Consider the following 14290-nt stretch of genomic DNA (forward strand, 5'->3'; position numbering starts at 1 on the left):
TCCTCCTATTCCCTGTACTCCAATATCGGAATGTGCTGAGTATGCTTGGACTGTGTCCCCGAAAGTTTATGCACTTGAAGCTCGGTCCCCAGGATAGAACCTTTGAGGGAACGGGCCTCCACATGGGAGGGATTAAACAACAGTTCTCACAAGACGCTTGCTGTTCTCTGGGTGAGGGGCTTGCCATAAAAACAGCAAGCCTGACTCCTGCACCTGTCTGGCTTCCTCTCTCATGCTGTGATCTCTTCCTGGTGATGTCACTCATAGACAGCCCTCATTCCAAGGTCCAACACACAAGGCCATGAGATGCTGAGCTGTCACACTCTAAACCTGTTTATAAAGGACCCAGCCTCAGGCATTCTGTTATAGCAACTGAAAACATGAACATCATAGCTATGAAGCCTGCCTTCAGGCCACTGGTCTCCTGCTTCACAAGGCCCTTCCGGACCCTTGAAGCCACCGCCAAGCCACCCGACAGGACCTGAGATCCTCCTGACCTTGTCACCAGCTCTAACGATCATGGTTCTCCTCTCTGAAGGGAAGCCACTGGCAGGCTCCCTAAACAGAGGCTGGGGGGAGAAAGCTCTGGCCTCACTCCAGGTTAGCCACATGGACGCCAGGGATCAAATACTTGGCTCATCACCTCCTGCCTCCCAGGAGGCCCATTAGCAGAAAGCTAGAATAGAGAAAGGAACTGGACCTGGAGCTCAGGTACCCAGATACGGGATGAATGTGTTCTAAGGGGCAACTAACCAGCTACGCCAGTTGCCTGTCCCTTAACTTTGAATTTCAATCTTTTCTCAGGTTTATAATATACAACCTGGTAACTTCTCATGATGCCTAATTATATGCTAATGTCAGCCTTCCAGAATCTTCAAGGGACTCATAGGCTAAGCGATGTTGCTTGATAATAGAGGTATATGAAATACATTGCAATTTACACTAAAGTTATCAGGAGTTTCTCATAAGTTAAAGAACATTAATAGTAGGGGATTAATCTATGTATATTTTTCATTATTCAGTCGATCATTACTCTCTATGTGATACGGAATCATTGGAAGTCTTGCAGACAGTGTGGGTGCCTACAAAGTTTGACAGATATTCTAGAACAAAAACTAGCTTCCGTTAGTGGTCCACACAAGGGAATAACAAATTCAACGGACTATTTTAAGATCTGAATTCAATTGTGAATGCTACTCAGGAAATGTTCTGCTCCAGATACCCTCAGTTTTCCATGTACTTAAAGGAGAAAAAGCCTAAACTATGAATGCAAAACACTGCAAAGGACTCAGATTATTACACTGTCTTAAAAAAAACACAAATGGGCTCGGCAGCGTGGCCTAGTGGCTAAGGTCCTTGCCTTGATCCCATTTGGCCGCTGGTTCTAATCCCGGCAGCTCCACTTCCTCTCTATCTCTCCTCCTCTCAGTATATCTGACTTTGTAATAAAAATAAAATAAATCTTTAAAAAAAAAAAAAAACCACACAGGTGGAACCTGTTATGTTCAGACCATCTTACAGGTTTTTAAAAATTGATTTTTGCACTATGAGGATTCTTTAAAAAGCCTGTGGAAAATAGACTAAGTTTATTTTGGTGCAAAAGCTTTGAAATCCATGTGTTTTTTTTTTTTTTATATATAATACGTGCTTTTCATAAACTTTTGGAAGATCATTCATATACATAGATTTCAGAAATTTTCTGCACCAAAACAAACTTCTTTCTTAATTCCCTTTTCTAGAATTTTTAAGTACCCTCATACACAGAACAACCTTATGGTATGTTACCATTGTTCATGGTTCATGCTTTGAGACACGGAACACAAAGAGACTAGGTGTCCAGGGTCGCCAGCTAGAAAGTTCCAGAAGCCCAGATACTCTGGCTGCAGAGTACACACTTAGATACTAAATGAAACTAACAGCTAAAGGGGTAAGGAGCAAGGGGCAAGGCCAAGGGAAGGGCCAGACCTCTTCCCAAGTGTAAAGCAAACAGGGTGGCCCAGCATTGACTGGCAGACGCCCTATTCAACAGAGTGCCAGGATCCGAGGTCAGTTCTGCACTCACAAGCCAAAGCCACTGAAAAAGCCAGTGCTGCTGGGGGAAGGTATATCGCACGTCAGTCAGGACACCCCTCGGAAGGCCAGGATCAAGTCCCAGCTTGGCTTCCAACTCCAGTTTACTGTGAACAGGAACCCTGGGAAGCAAGCAGTGATGGTGCAGGCACTTGAGTCTCTGTACCCCTGTGGGACATCCTGATTCACTTCCAGGTTCCTGGCTTCAGTATGACCCAGTAGGAGGAAAGAGGAAAAGAGAGCAACAAGGTGACGGAAGGTAGGAACAGGAAAAGGTACTGAAGAAGTAGAAAAAGGTACTTCTGGGTCTTAAGAGTGAGCAGTGGGCCAGAACTGTGGCACTGCGTGTTAAGCTGCTGCCTGCCGGGCCAGTGTTCCATATAGGGGTAGGTTCAAGTCCTGGCAGCCTCATTCTTGATCCAACTCCCTACTAATGTGCTTGAGAAAGCAGCAGCAGCTGACCCAAATGCTTGGGCCTTCAGTCCCACATGAAAGACCCTCCAAAAACTCTTGGCTCCTGGTTGAGCCTGGCCCAGCCCTGGCCATCATGGCCAGTCGGGGAGTGAACCAGTAGATGAAGGTTCTCTCTCTCCCTCTCTCTGAAACTGCCTTTCAAGCAAATAAAACATAGGGAAATTGCAAAGAGTTTGTGGAGAAATGTAATTAGTAGTCTATTTTAGCACAAAAATTTGGAATTCCACGTACAAATTTTCCACAATATACATTTGCCTTGAGTTTTTTGAAGACCCCCCCTCACATGGGACTCTGAAAGCATCAGAAGGTTATTTATGTATAAATGAAATAAATCTGAATGTATCATAACATTTCCACTTTTTTAAAAAAAATCTATTTTTTATTGGAAAGACAGAGTTACAGAGAAAGAATGACAGAGTGAGATCTTGCACCTGCTGGTTCCCTCCTGAATGGCTGCACTGTCCAGAGCTAGGCTGGACCAAAGCCGTGAACCAGGAGCTTCCTCCCAGTCTCCGCCATGGGTACATCCTCCACTGCTCTCCCAGGCCAGAAGCAGGTCATTGGATGGGAAGTGGAGCAGTCAGGATTCGAACCAGCACCCATAAGGAATGCTCCATGCTATGCCACCATGCTACTCTCTTCATTATTTTTTTTTGAAAGATTTTTTTATTATTATTATTGGAAAGCCAGATATACACAGAGGAGGAGAGACAGAGAGGAAGATCTTCCATCCGATGTTTCACTCCCCAAGTGAGCCTCAACGGGCCGGTACGCGCCAATCCGATGCCGGGAACCAGGAACCTCTTCCAGGTCTCCCACTCGGGTGCAGGGTCCCAAAGCATTGGGCCATCCTCGACTGCTTTCCCAGGCCACAAGCAGGGAGCTGGATGGGAAGTGGAGCTGCCGGGATTAGAACCGGCGCCCATATGTGATCCCGGGGCTTTCAAGGCGAGGACTTTAGCTGCTAGGCCACTGTGCCGGGCCCTCTCTTCATTAGTTTTTAAAGTTATTATTATACAAATATTGTCTCCATGAGATTCTGGATGAAATTCATCTCACATCTTTAAAATCTATCAGATGGCTATGCCCTGTTTCTTACAAAAACACATCGGAGGATGAACAATGACTGAAGAAGGATGAGGCTGCGGTGGGTGTGCTCTCCTTCAGCCCTCGGTTAGGGCGCTGGCTCAGAAGCCGCAATCTGGAAAGAACCCTGTCCCCTATTTCTGGCTCTTCCTTTGACAGTGCCAGAATGGGACAAGGAACGTCCTTCAGCCCTGACAGTTCTTCCAGGCCAGAAGACCGCCTGCATCTTCATTGCTTATTCTTGCTGAACACAGTGTCAGCCAGCAGTTATAAAGACAAACTGAGTGTCTTCCCACAACAGAAAATAATTCCCTTCATAAACCACAAATGATGAGCACAAAGTTCCCTCCATCATCCTCACTTGGTGAAATTACTTATTCTATTATCTCCCTGTGTACTGAGCTGAGTTTCCCATCAACAGGAATCCTGTGCTCTTCATATCATGAAAAACATCTCCAAGAGATAATTTGGCTTGTTATGCATTTGTTCATTTATTCATTCAACACATTCCTGGAGCACCTACCATGAATTCACATTATGCAAAAGGCCTGGAGATAAAAGGCATGGCCATGACTTTTAAAGAGTTCACAGTGTGGGAACTATTTTAAACTGAAATTTCCTCCAATGCACAGAGGAGCTGTATCTAAAGACTAGAATATTTGAGCACTACTTTATTTTCACACAATATAGACCACTAGGGACCAGTACGGTGGTGCAGTAGATTAAACTGATATCTGCAACACTGGTATTCCATTTGGTTGCCAGTTCAAGTCCTGGCTGCTCCATGTGCAACGCACCTCCCTGCTGATGCACCTGTTAAAGTAGTGGAAGACAGCCCCAACTGTTTGAGTCCCCATGTGCTCACATGAGAGACCCCAATGAAGATTCCAGTTCCTAGATTTGGCCTGGCCCAGCCACAAACGGTGCAGCCATTTAAGGATTAAACCAGCACATGCTAGAAATTTCTTTCTCCTCCTCCTCTCTGCCTTTAAAATAAATAAATACAATACCCTCCCAAATAAAAGAGAACAGAGATAGAACAGACCGCCAAAACAAGGGCAGGCGCGGTGTGAGTTTGCCCAAATGACAAGACCTTGTGGTTTTCAAAGCTACAAAGTACCGTAGTTCATGTCTGGAAGATTCAATATGAAAGGAACAGGAACGGTGGGAATTTTCTGTCTCTGAGATAGAAGTTCTAGGGTAGACTTTACACCCAGTCAACTTGCATTTCAGACCAAGAAGTCCCAGGGTTCTGTGGGTGACCTGTGCATCTCTCCCGTTCCCAGGAAACTACTTACGTGGCGCACTGCTCCTGGGCCCACAAGAGAAGAGCCTTCTTGGCAGACATCTGCCATCGTTCCTGGGCTTTGGAGCACTTCTTCGCTGGAGGACTTGAGGTAGGAGACGCATCGGGTACGTTCACATCGTCCGCGGGAGGTGGATTGTAATCGCAAGAAAGAGTCCGGGCAAGCTCTTCGATCTAAGGCAGAATGGTGAAGAGACAGGATCCTAAGCCACCAGCACTGAGCCAACATCTTCAGCCAAAACAAGGTCTGGCAGGTTTCCGTTGAGAGGGACAGTTTACTCTTGAATAGGGGCCTTTCCCATCCAGGGCCACTTCCTGGCTCTCTAAGGTTGAACTTGGGCCATTTACCTTAGTCTCACTCACCTAGGCACACCAACAAGCATGGTAGCCATGCATCTACTCATGTCCCTAAAGCGTTTTCAGAGCATTTTACTGGAGCTCAGCACCTGTCAAACGAAAGTGAACTAACCCTGGCTCCAGGTCTAGAATATCCTTAGAGACTGGGTCCATTGAAAAGTATCCTTTCAATTGAATATCAGTGATTTAGAACAAATGTACAGACAGGAAAGAAAATTAGTCAAATACATGGAGAGAGAAATCCCAAGAGAGAAAATAAAATTACCATCACCTATACAAAAAGCCATTCCACTAATGAGTTAAGAAATCCAAATGCATACAGCAAAAACATAGCTTTTACTATATAACACAGGCAGGAAACAAAGAAGAAAATATACAGTGGTGTCAATGATAGCTCGAGTCTGAGAAACTGAATTATGTTTATATTATTAGCAAATGTACCAACTAGTTCAAATGTTCCACAGGGCAATTTGATATCTACACAGAACTTTAACACGTAAGTCCACAAACAAATAGTTAATGCATTTCTCACAATAACTGACAAAACAACCAAAAAATCCATAAAAGTAGGTGGGAACAGCATGACCAACAAACTTGATTGGCAGAGAAGTCTTGGATAGCTATAGTACCTATGAGGCCAGAACCTACATTTTGTTCATGTGCATATAGGATATTATTAAAACTAATCATGCAGAACCACAAAGCAAGGTTCAGCAGGTCTGAAGGGCTGAAACCACTGTGTCCTCTGACTACCCAGAAATTCTAGTCAAACAACAGCCAAAATTGGTAAATCGTTGTAAAGCAATAATTTTTATACAAATCATGAATCAAATGAGAAATCCTAATGAAAATTAGAATATTTTGAACAGAACAACAAATCTAACATCATATTCATGAATTAGAAGATATAGCCTTTTACAGCCGTCCAGTTTTTCCAAATGTCTCATATGTTTGATGCAGAAAAATTCTCAATAGATCATGGGGCCAGGACTATGGCCCAGTTGCCACGTATGTTGCTAATATCCCATGTAGGCACCAATTCATGCTTCAGCTGCTCCACTTCCCATCCAGTTCCCTGCTTATGGCCTTGGAGAGCAGTGGAGGATGGCACCAAGTTTTGGGACCCTGCTCCCAAGTAAGAAGCTCCTTGCTCCTGGCATCAGATCAGCTCAGCTCAGCTCCGGTCATTGTGGCCATTTCTGGAGGGAACTAGCAGACAGAAAATCTGTCTCTCCTTCTCTGTAAATCTGGATTTCCAATAAAAGCAAAACAAATATATTTTTAGAGATTTATTTACTATTTTTATTGGATAGGCATATATACAGAGAGGAGATAGAAAGAGAAAGATTTTGCGTCCACTGGTTCACTCCCCAAGCGGCTTCAATGGCTGGAGCAGAGCCAACCCGAAACTGATCAGGAGCCAGGAGCTTCTTCCGACCTGAAACCGATCAGCAGTCAGGAGCTTCTTCCGGGTCTGCCACATAGATGGAGGGTCTCAAGGCTTTGGGCTGTCCTTGACTGCTTTCCCAGGCCACAAGCAGGGAGCTGGATGGGAAGCAGGGCTGCCGCAATTAGAGCTGGCATCCATTTGAGATCCTGGTGCATGTGCAAGGTGAGGACATTAAGCTACTGTGCCAGACCCTAAAACAAACCTTTTGAAAAAAAAAATCAGTACATCATGCATGTGTGTGTGTGTGAAAACTGATGTTACATATGAAACTTACACAGAAATAAGAAAGGCAAGAATAGCTGAGATAATTTTGGAGAAGAAATTGGACAACTTACACTGTCAGGTATCAAGACTTAGTATATGGCTACAGAAATCAATATAGAATAGTACTGATGCAAAAATAAATAACAGAACACATAATCTGAAAATAAAGACATGTAAGCTCACAGAAAATAGAATAAAACTGGAAGCTTATTTTGGTGCAAAAAGTATTTGAAATGCACTTAAAGTCTTTAAGAAACTTCATGCAAATTGTGTATTAAGAAAAAGCTATGTATGAATTCTCAGTTTTTGCACCAAAACAATTTTTTAATTCCACTTTCCATTAACATTTTGAAGCAGATCAGGAATGACATATCAAGTCGCACCCACTGCCTTACACTTAGTTCGTACACACAGCAGTAATCGACACACACACACATACACAAAAGCCAACATCACTCACTACTCACATGAAAATGCAATATAATTGTCCAAATGAGGCCAAGAATAATGGATGGGTTTCCATCTACAATATCAGCAACATGAATATTTATGAGCTTGATCTGAAAAACAGAAATTGCAAGTTAAGAGGGAAAAAAACATACTCCATGGCATTAGTGCTCCGATGCACCTGCAGGTGAAATTGCTACTCACGGATCGGTTCTTTAGGAACGTCAGGGCATGTTCTATATTGATTCTGCACTGGAAGGTGTTAAGTCCTTTATCTCGAGGCTACAATATTCAAGCAAGTATATATTACTAATAGGAAACAGCTTTTTAAAAACTCAACAACACAAACTTTCCTGGTGTTTAAAACTCTTACCAGTTGTTGGCCAGAGAGCACCTCCAGCAGGTCCAGGAGGATGTGCCCCTTTTTAATGTCTGTGAAGAGGTCCGAGACAGCAGAGGGAGGGGTGTGCTGCAGGAGGCCACAAGAGAAAACCATCAGTGTGAGACTGAAACGCAATGTCTTTAATGAGGTCACGGGCGTGCTTTAGAAAGGCCCAGAAGCAGAGCGACATCCATTTGAATTACAAGAGTAATTGAGAACATACAAAATTCCTTCTCAAAACATGATAATAATAATAATAATAATAATAATAATAATAATAATAATAATAATAAAAGGTACTGCCCCTGATTTGTCTCATGTAAATATCCAGGAACATTTCCCGCATGGAGTTCTCACTGACTTTAAAACCTTGGCACAGAAGTGAGATCACAAAAGCTTGCAACAGCCAGTAGTGATCTACATGGAGCATGGAACCTGCTCCTGGCTTAACCTGTTGCTACATTTACCCCTTTTCTAGAATTGCAAGCAACAGGCTGGGGTGGGCAGGTGGAGAACACTACAGGGGACCTGGCAGGGGAGGCCCACATTACTCTAGGCAGCCAGTATCAGCGCTGGGTAGGACAGCCGCAGGATTAGCATCACGGCCCCTGGGCCCACACTGCCAGAGTTCGTATCCCAGCACTATAACTTGCAAGCTGTGTGATTGAGTCACACCACTTCTCTGTCTTGGCTTTTTTCTCCTTGAAATAGGAATAATACTGCCTACCTGGTCATAATCATTTCAATAAAGAGCTTATGGCAGTAGCAAACATTAACACTTGATATCAACAAATCATCACTACTTCACCTGAGGAAAGAGATACTGTATTTAAAGCATTTTTGCGTTCATATCATCTTCTATACTGGATAAAACTTCATCTGCTTTTTCGTGTGTTAGGAAACAATAACAAATACTCTAAAACAAGATCAAGGCAGACTTTCCACACGTTCTTTCAAGATACTCCACAAACTATTACTTGCAATGATTTTTTAATGGCCTCCTCGGGGCCAAAACTGAACGAGGAGTAGCAAAGACCAGGATGACTTCATCTGCTCGTCCTTCCTCACCTTTGCTAACTGTGAGTTTATCCAGCAGGTGAAGGTTTTCTTCTGAGTGTCTTCCTGTTCAGCTGTCAAAGAAAGAACAATGTCAGCTCTTAACAACACGCCTCAGGAATTGCTGGAACATGCCCAAGTGGCCACAAGCTGTGCTTAGGGACAAGACGTACCAGCTAATGAAGTCCATAGGACATAGTCTGCACTTCAGATCTAGTGCTTGAAAAGCTCATTCGTGATGGAGGGCCCCAGTGCGGTAGTGTAGTGGCTAAAGTTCTCGCCTTGCACACACCAGGATCCCATATGGACGCTGGTTCATATCCCCGTGACCCTGCTTCCCATCCAGCTCCCTGCTTGAGGCCTGCGAAAGCAGCTGAGGGCAGTCCAAAGCCTTGGGACCCTGCACCCGCGTGGGAGACCTGGAAGAAGCTCTGGGCTCCTGGCTTCAGATTGGCTCAGCTCTGGATATTGTGGCCACTTGGGGAGTGAACCAATGGACAGAAGACCTTCCTCTCTGTGTATCTGCCTTTCCAATAAAAAAACAAACAAACAAATAAATCAATCTAAAAGCTCATGATTATAAAATAAACAGAATTATATGATTGTAAAAATTAAAAGACAGGAAAGAAAGAAATGTGGGTAGGAAGAATCACTGTGTTCTTAAATCTTTATAGACAAAAAATGCAATTTGTTTGCTTTATGTAAATAAAAATTTAAATATTTTAATAAATAATATGGACACACTAGAAACAGAGTTCACTCCCCAGTGGGCTGGGCTTGGAGCTGAAGCAGGAAGCTGACTCGACAGTCCTCCTGGTGCACCACGGAGGCAGCAGTGATGACCCAATGGGTAGGAAGACCTGGGTTGAGTTCCTAAGTCTCAGCCTTGGCCCCAGCCCAGTCCTGGCTATTGTGGGCATTGGGAGAATGAAGCAGCAGATGGCAGCTCTCTTTCTTTTGGCCTCTCAAATAAATAAATAAATAAATAAATAAATAAATAAATAAATAAATAAAAATTAAAACGCAAACATAAGGGGCCCAGCATGGCAGCCTAGTGACTAAAGTCCTCGCCTTGCACGCACCAGAATCCTATATGAGCACCGGTTCTAATCCCAGCACCCCTGTTTCCAATACAGCTGTTCCCGTGTGGGAGACCCGGGACGAAGCTCCTGGCTCCTGACATCAGTCCTGCTCAGCTCCAGCTGTTGCAGCCCCTTGGGGAGTGAATCAGCAGACAGATCTTCCTCTCTGTCTCTCTTCCTCTCTGTATATCTGACTTTCCAATAAAAATAAATAAATCTTAAAAATAAAAAAAGGCAAACGTAAGGATATCAAGGAAGGAATAGGAAAAGTTGGCAGAAGTAGTCACTTGGAGTTGACCCAAGGGCTTATGGGATTACCAGAGCAATGCATAAAACAGCAACTATAGAGTTTTGGTCTGCAATATGACCATGACCACAACCATGACCATGAATGATGGAGTCAGGGCAGACAGCAGGGATATTAGAGACAAGGGATTCCGGGAACTGAGAAGCAAGGAGGTGAGAAGGTCATCCATGGGTGGGCCGAGTTTTCCCAGTTGTGACAGAGACAGTGACAGTAGGGAAGAAGCCAAAATCTTTAAGAAATGACAACAAATCACAGACAGAGACGGCTGCAACCATGAGGGTTCTTTGATGAGCATTTCACAGGAAACCCATTGGGAGGTGGAGGACAGAGATGTTGGAGGAAGGGAGGAAGCAAAGCAGATACTTCAGGGGAGGGCTGGGGAGTCTGCATTCTCAGAAGGGTGCCACAACTCAGTGGAGCAGGAAGGCCGAGCAGAGAGCCTGGAGAGGAAGGTGTGGGCCACGTGGGGAGTACGTTGATGCTACACGAGACCTTCGCCCTCAGAGGCACTTCAGGAGTTCAGGAGAGGTGGGGGATGAAAACAGCAGAAGTTTATGCGGAGTCTAATGGGAATCACAGCAAAAGAACTCAGAGGGACCCATGAGTCCAGTGTGCATGTGTGTGCAGCTGGTATGCGCATCCATGTGCATGCAGTCAGGCATGTGCACACAGGGAGGACACAGGAAAAAATGAGATCCAGTGAACTCAAGGTCCACGGAGGTGGCAAGGCCATGAACACCACATGCAGAGAGCAGTGGATGTCCAAACTCATGCTCACCCTTGGCCACGGGTCAAGGAGGGTCATGGGAAAGAGAAGCTCCCACGAGCAGGGCTAACCTGCGACCTGGGGGTTGAGGATGTCTGCGGATGCTGAGAGGGGAAAAGCTGGAGGGGACGGATGGTGTCCGCCTGGCTTCACGATGGCCCTGAGAGGGCAGGGCAGATACGTGTTCCAGGTCTTCCCCTTGACTCCTGCCTGGTTAATGAGAACAGCAGGTAATCTTCATGGTCTCCCAACCATCTCACTTCCTATGCCACAGTAACAGGAACCAGGCTCTGAATCCTGGTCTTTTTGTCTAGCTTCAGCTGACCTACAGCTAATTCAACAGTGGTATTATCTCCAAGATCAATAATGTCAAAACTCAACTGCCAGGACCTGATGGGCCTTTTAAGATGCCTCTATGTGATCTAGGGCATGGCTCCTCATGCATGGCGGGGGTTCAGCCTACAGGTGTTTTTGAGTGAGGACTTCTTATGATACACAGTTCCTGGAATCATCCTGTTGAGGTGATGTGTTAACTTAATCCTCTTGCAGTACAAGCTGTTAAAACCATCACCTCAGGGCCAGCACTGTAGTGCAGGAGGCTAAGCCACTGCCCGTAATACCAGCATCCCATGTACAAACGTCTCACAGTCCCAGTTGCTGCAGCTCTGATCCAGCTACCCACTGGGGCACCTGGGAAGCAGCCCAAACGCTTGGCCCCCTGTCATTCACATGGGGGACTTGTACAGAGTTCTAGGATCCTGACTTCAGCCTGGGCCAGCCCTGGTCATTGTGGACAATTTGTGCATCTGGGGAATGAACAAGTAGTAGCTCTCTCTCTTTCTCCTTCTCTCTGTCATTCTGTTTTTCAAACAAATAAATCTAAAAACAAAACAAAGAGCTAACTTGTGACCTTAAAAAAACAAACAAATCAGGGCCCAGGACAATAGCCTAGCGGCTAAAGTCCTCACCTTGTACGCACCAGGACCCATATGGGTGCCGGTTCACGTTCCAGCTGCTCCACTTTCCTTCCAGTTCCCTGTTTATGATCTGGGAATAGAGTAGAGTATGGCCCAAAGCCTTGGAACTCTACACCCATGTGGGAGACCCAGAGGAAGCTCCTGGCTCTTGGCTTTGAATTAGCTCAACTCTGGCCGTTGCAGCCACTTGGGTAGTGAATCAACAGACAAAAGATCTTTCTGTCACTCTTCTCTGTAAGTCTGACTTTCCAATAAAAATAAATAGATCTTTAAAACAAATTTGGAGTTGGCATTTGGCTTACATTAAGACATCAGATTCCTGTTACTAAATCTCCCAAAACTGTTGAGCTAGGTCTTTGTCATTTTTTCCCTTAGTATCAACAAACAGCAAGACAATATTTTTTTAGGTATATTGATGCTCACAAGATGAACTGAAGGCCATTTTTTCTCCATTAAGAAAAAAAAGTTTTTATGATTTCAAGATGAAAGTCTCAGAGCCCATGTACCCAGTGTGCTTTAATCAGGATCACGCACAGAAGCAGGGAGAGCCCCATCCACTCCTGAAAATCAAGCAGAAATTCAGGGGAAAACTGCCAGGGCAGCTGCAGATTGCAATGCTTGCAACCCACGTCACAGCGGCTGAGATTGGACGCCGCCTCTGACACAACTTCCGGCTACTACATCAGGGAGGCAACGGATAATGGCCCAATAACTTGGGTTCCTGCCAAGGCAAACCTACTACAAAAAGGCAGGGCCAGTCCCCCCACAGGTCCCCTCCAATGAGCAAAGCAGAATGCACACATGAGATCCTCAGAAAGAGACCCGGGAAGGAATCCTCGTGGCTTTTAACTCCTTGGCCAAACCTAGAGAGCATCTCCTCATCAGCAAAATCAGAACCCTTGAAAGACAACAGAGACACTTCGCTGCAAACCAAGTGCAGTTAAACACCTCTGTGGCAGCACAACTAAGTGGACTCCATCTCTTGACACACTTGTCCCCCAGGTTCTATTGGCCTTCTCTCTGAATAGCTGTATTAATTCAACAGGAACCAGAGTGTTCCCCTAAGGCAGGATAAGGAACCTTTTCTTCTTTTCAAAGGCTGACCCACTGGGCAGGGAAAAAAAATTCAGAGTCAGGTGCTCAAAGCAACTTAATCCAACTCTTCTCAGAATGGCACAGAGAAAATAGTTCCTTTTAAACCAGCAAATGTTACGGATTGAAAAAGAGCAGAGAAATAAAGAGGATAACGCAATCTCTTACAATGAGAATTTCCCTTAACATGCTAAGAAAGAAGAATGAGAATTTCTTCTGTTTTCTAAAGCACATTAAAAAAAGAGATAAAATGCAAGGCAATACATTCAATGACTTTTATTCTGGCCCAAAGAAGTATCTTAGGTTATTGTTCTTGACAAATATTTGACTGGATCACAGTGGCCCATAGCAACTTCCTCCCTGAGTTTGCTCTTACTCAATTCACCTTTTGTTAGTTGACAGTTCAAATCCTTACTAGAAGGGAGCTAAACTCAAAACAAATTGAGTTAAGCTCAAATAAGGGGTGTGGACTTTGAAGTTCATTTTACGGCTCATTATCAAATTATCTTGCCACCAGGTCTTGGCAAGGCCAAGTTTCACAGAAGTTCATGTAAAATGCTGACTGCAGGAGTCGTCCCCAGCAGTTGGAGAGTTCAGCAGCTACAGTCACCGCAGGCTAAGAATCCTTAGCTCAGGTTTGCAGAGCCATGCAGGATGAGCGTGTGGCTTCTCCAAGAACATTTGTTCCCGCTTGGCATCACTGCGGGAGTTTTGCAACCTCTCCTCACCTAGGAATCTCTCTTCTTCCCGTTCCCTTTCAGGAGTACTGATGAGAGGTGCACTGCCTGTGATCCCAGATTCAGTCCCTAATTCTTTAGTAAACACATTTATGAACTTTTAGCCTAACACATTCCAGGCTCTAATCTATTTTAGCCTGACTCCTTGTGACTTCCAAAATTTCAAGTCTGGACCCTCAGTTGCTCGTGGTTTCAATAGCTATATTCTCCCTACAGTAACAGCCAACCTCCACTGCCTGCCACTGCGTTCACAGACACCCCAGGTCCTAGCACAAGGACTTGTACATGCTGGCATTCAGTCCACATTTATAAGAACAAAACATAACCCTGTCCAAAGTCCCCTACCCTAAACTGAAACAGAAATCACCTCTCTGGTTCTGGCCTCTATCCATATTTGGTTGGATCCTCTCTTGCCGCCGGGCCTCATTTTCCATGAA

General features: G+C 44.7%; 1 protein-coding gene across 1 annotated transcript in view; it reads right to left on the reverse strand.

Annotated features, from left to right (window-relative positions):
* The window catches only part of SYNE2 (spectrin repeat containing nuclear envelope protein 2), a 324116-nt gene that overhangs the window by 239706 nt on the left and 70120 nt on the right, over positions 1-14290 (reverse strand). The window contains exons 3-7 of the mRNA XM_058655531.1: positions 8905-8966; positions 7828-7923; positions 7659-7736; positions 7475-7567; positions 4929-5110 (exon numbers count right to left, since the gene is read on the reverse strand). Coding sequence (XP_058511514.1) covers positions 4929-5110; positions 7475-7567; positions 7659-7736; positions 7828-7923; positions 8905-8966 — 511 coding nt within the window. The remainder of the gene's footprint in view (positions 1-4928; positions 5111-7474; positions 7568-7658; positions 7737-7827; positions 7924-8904; positions 8967-14290) is intronic.

This window comes from Ochotona princeps, chromosome 26, assembly GCF_030435755.1.
Source record: "Ochotona princeps isolate mOchPri1 chromosome 26, mOchPri1.hap1, whole genome shotgun sequence".
NCBI lineage: Eukaryota > Metazoa > Chordata > Mammalia > Lagomorpha > Ochotonidae > Ochotona > Ochotona princeps.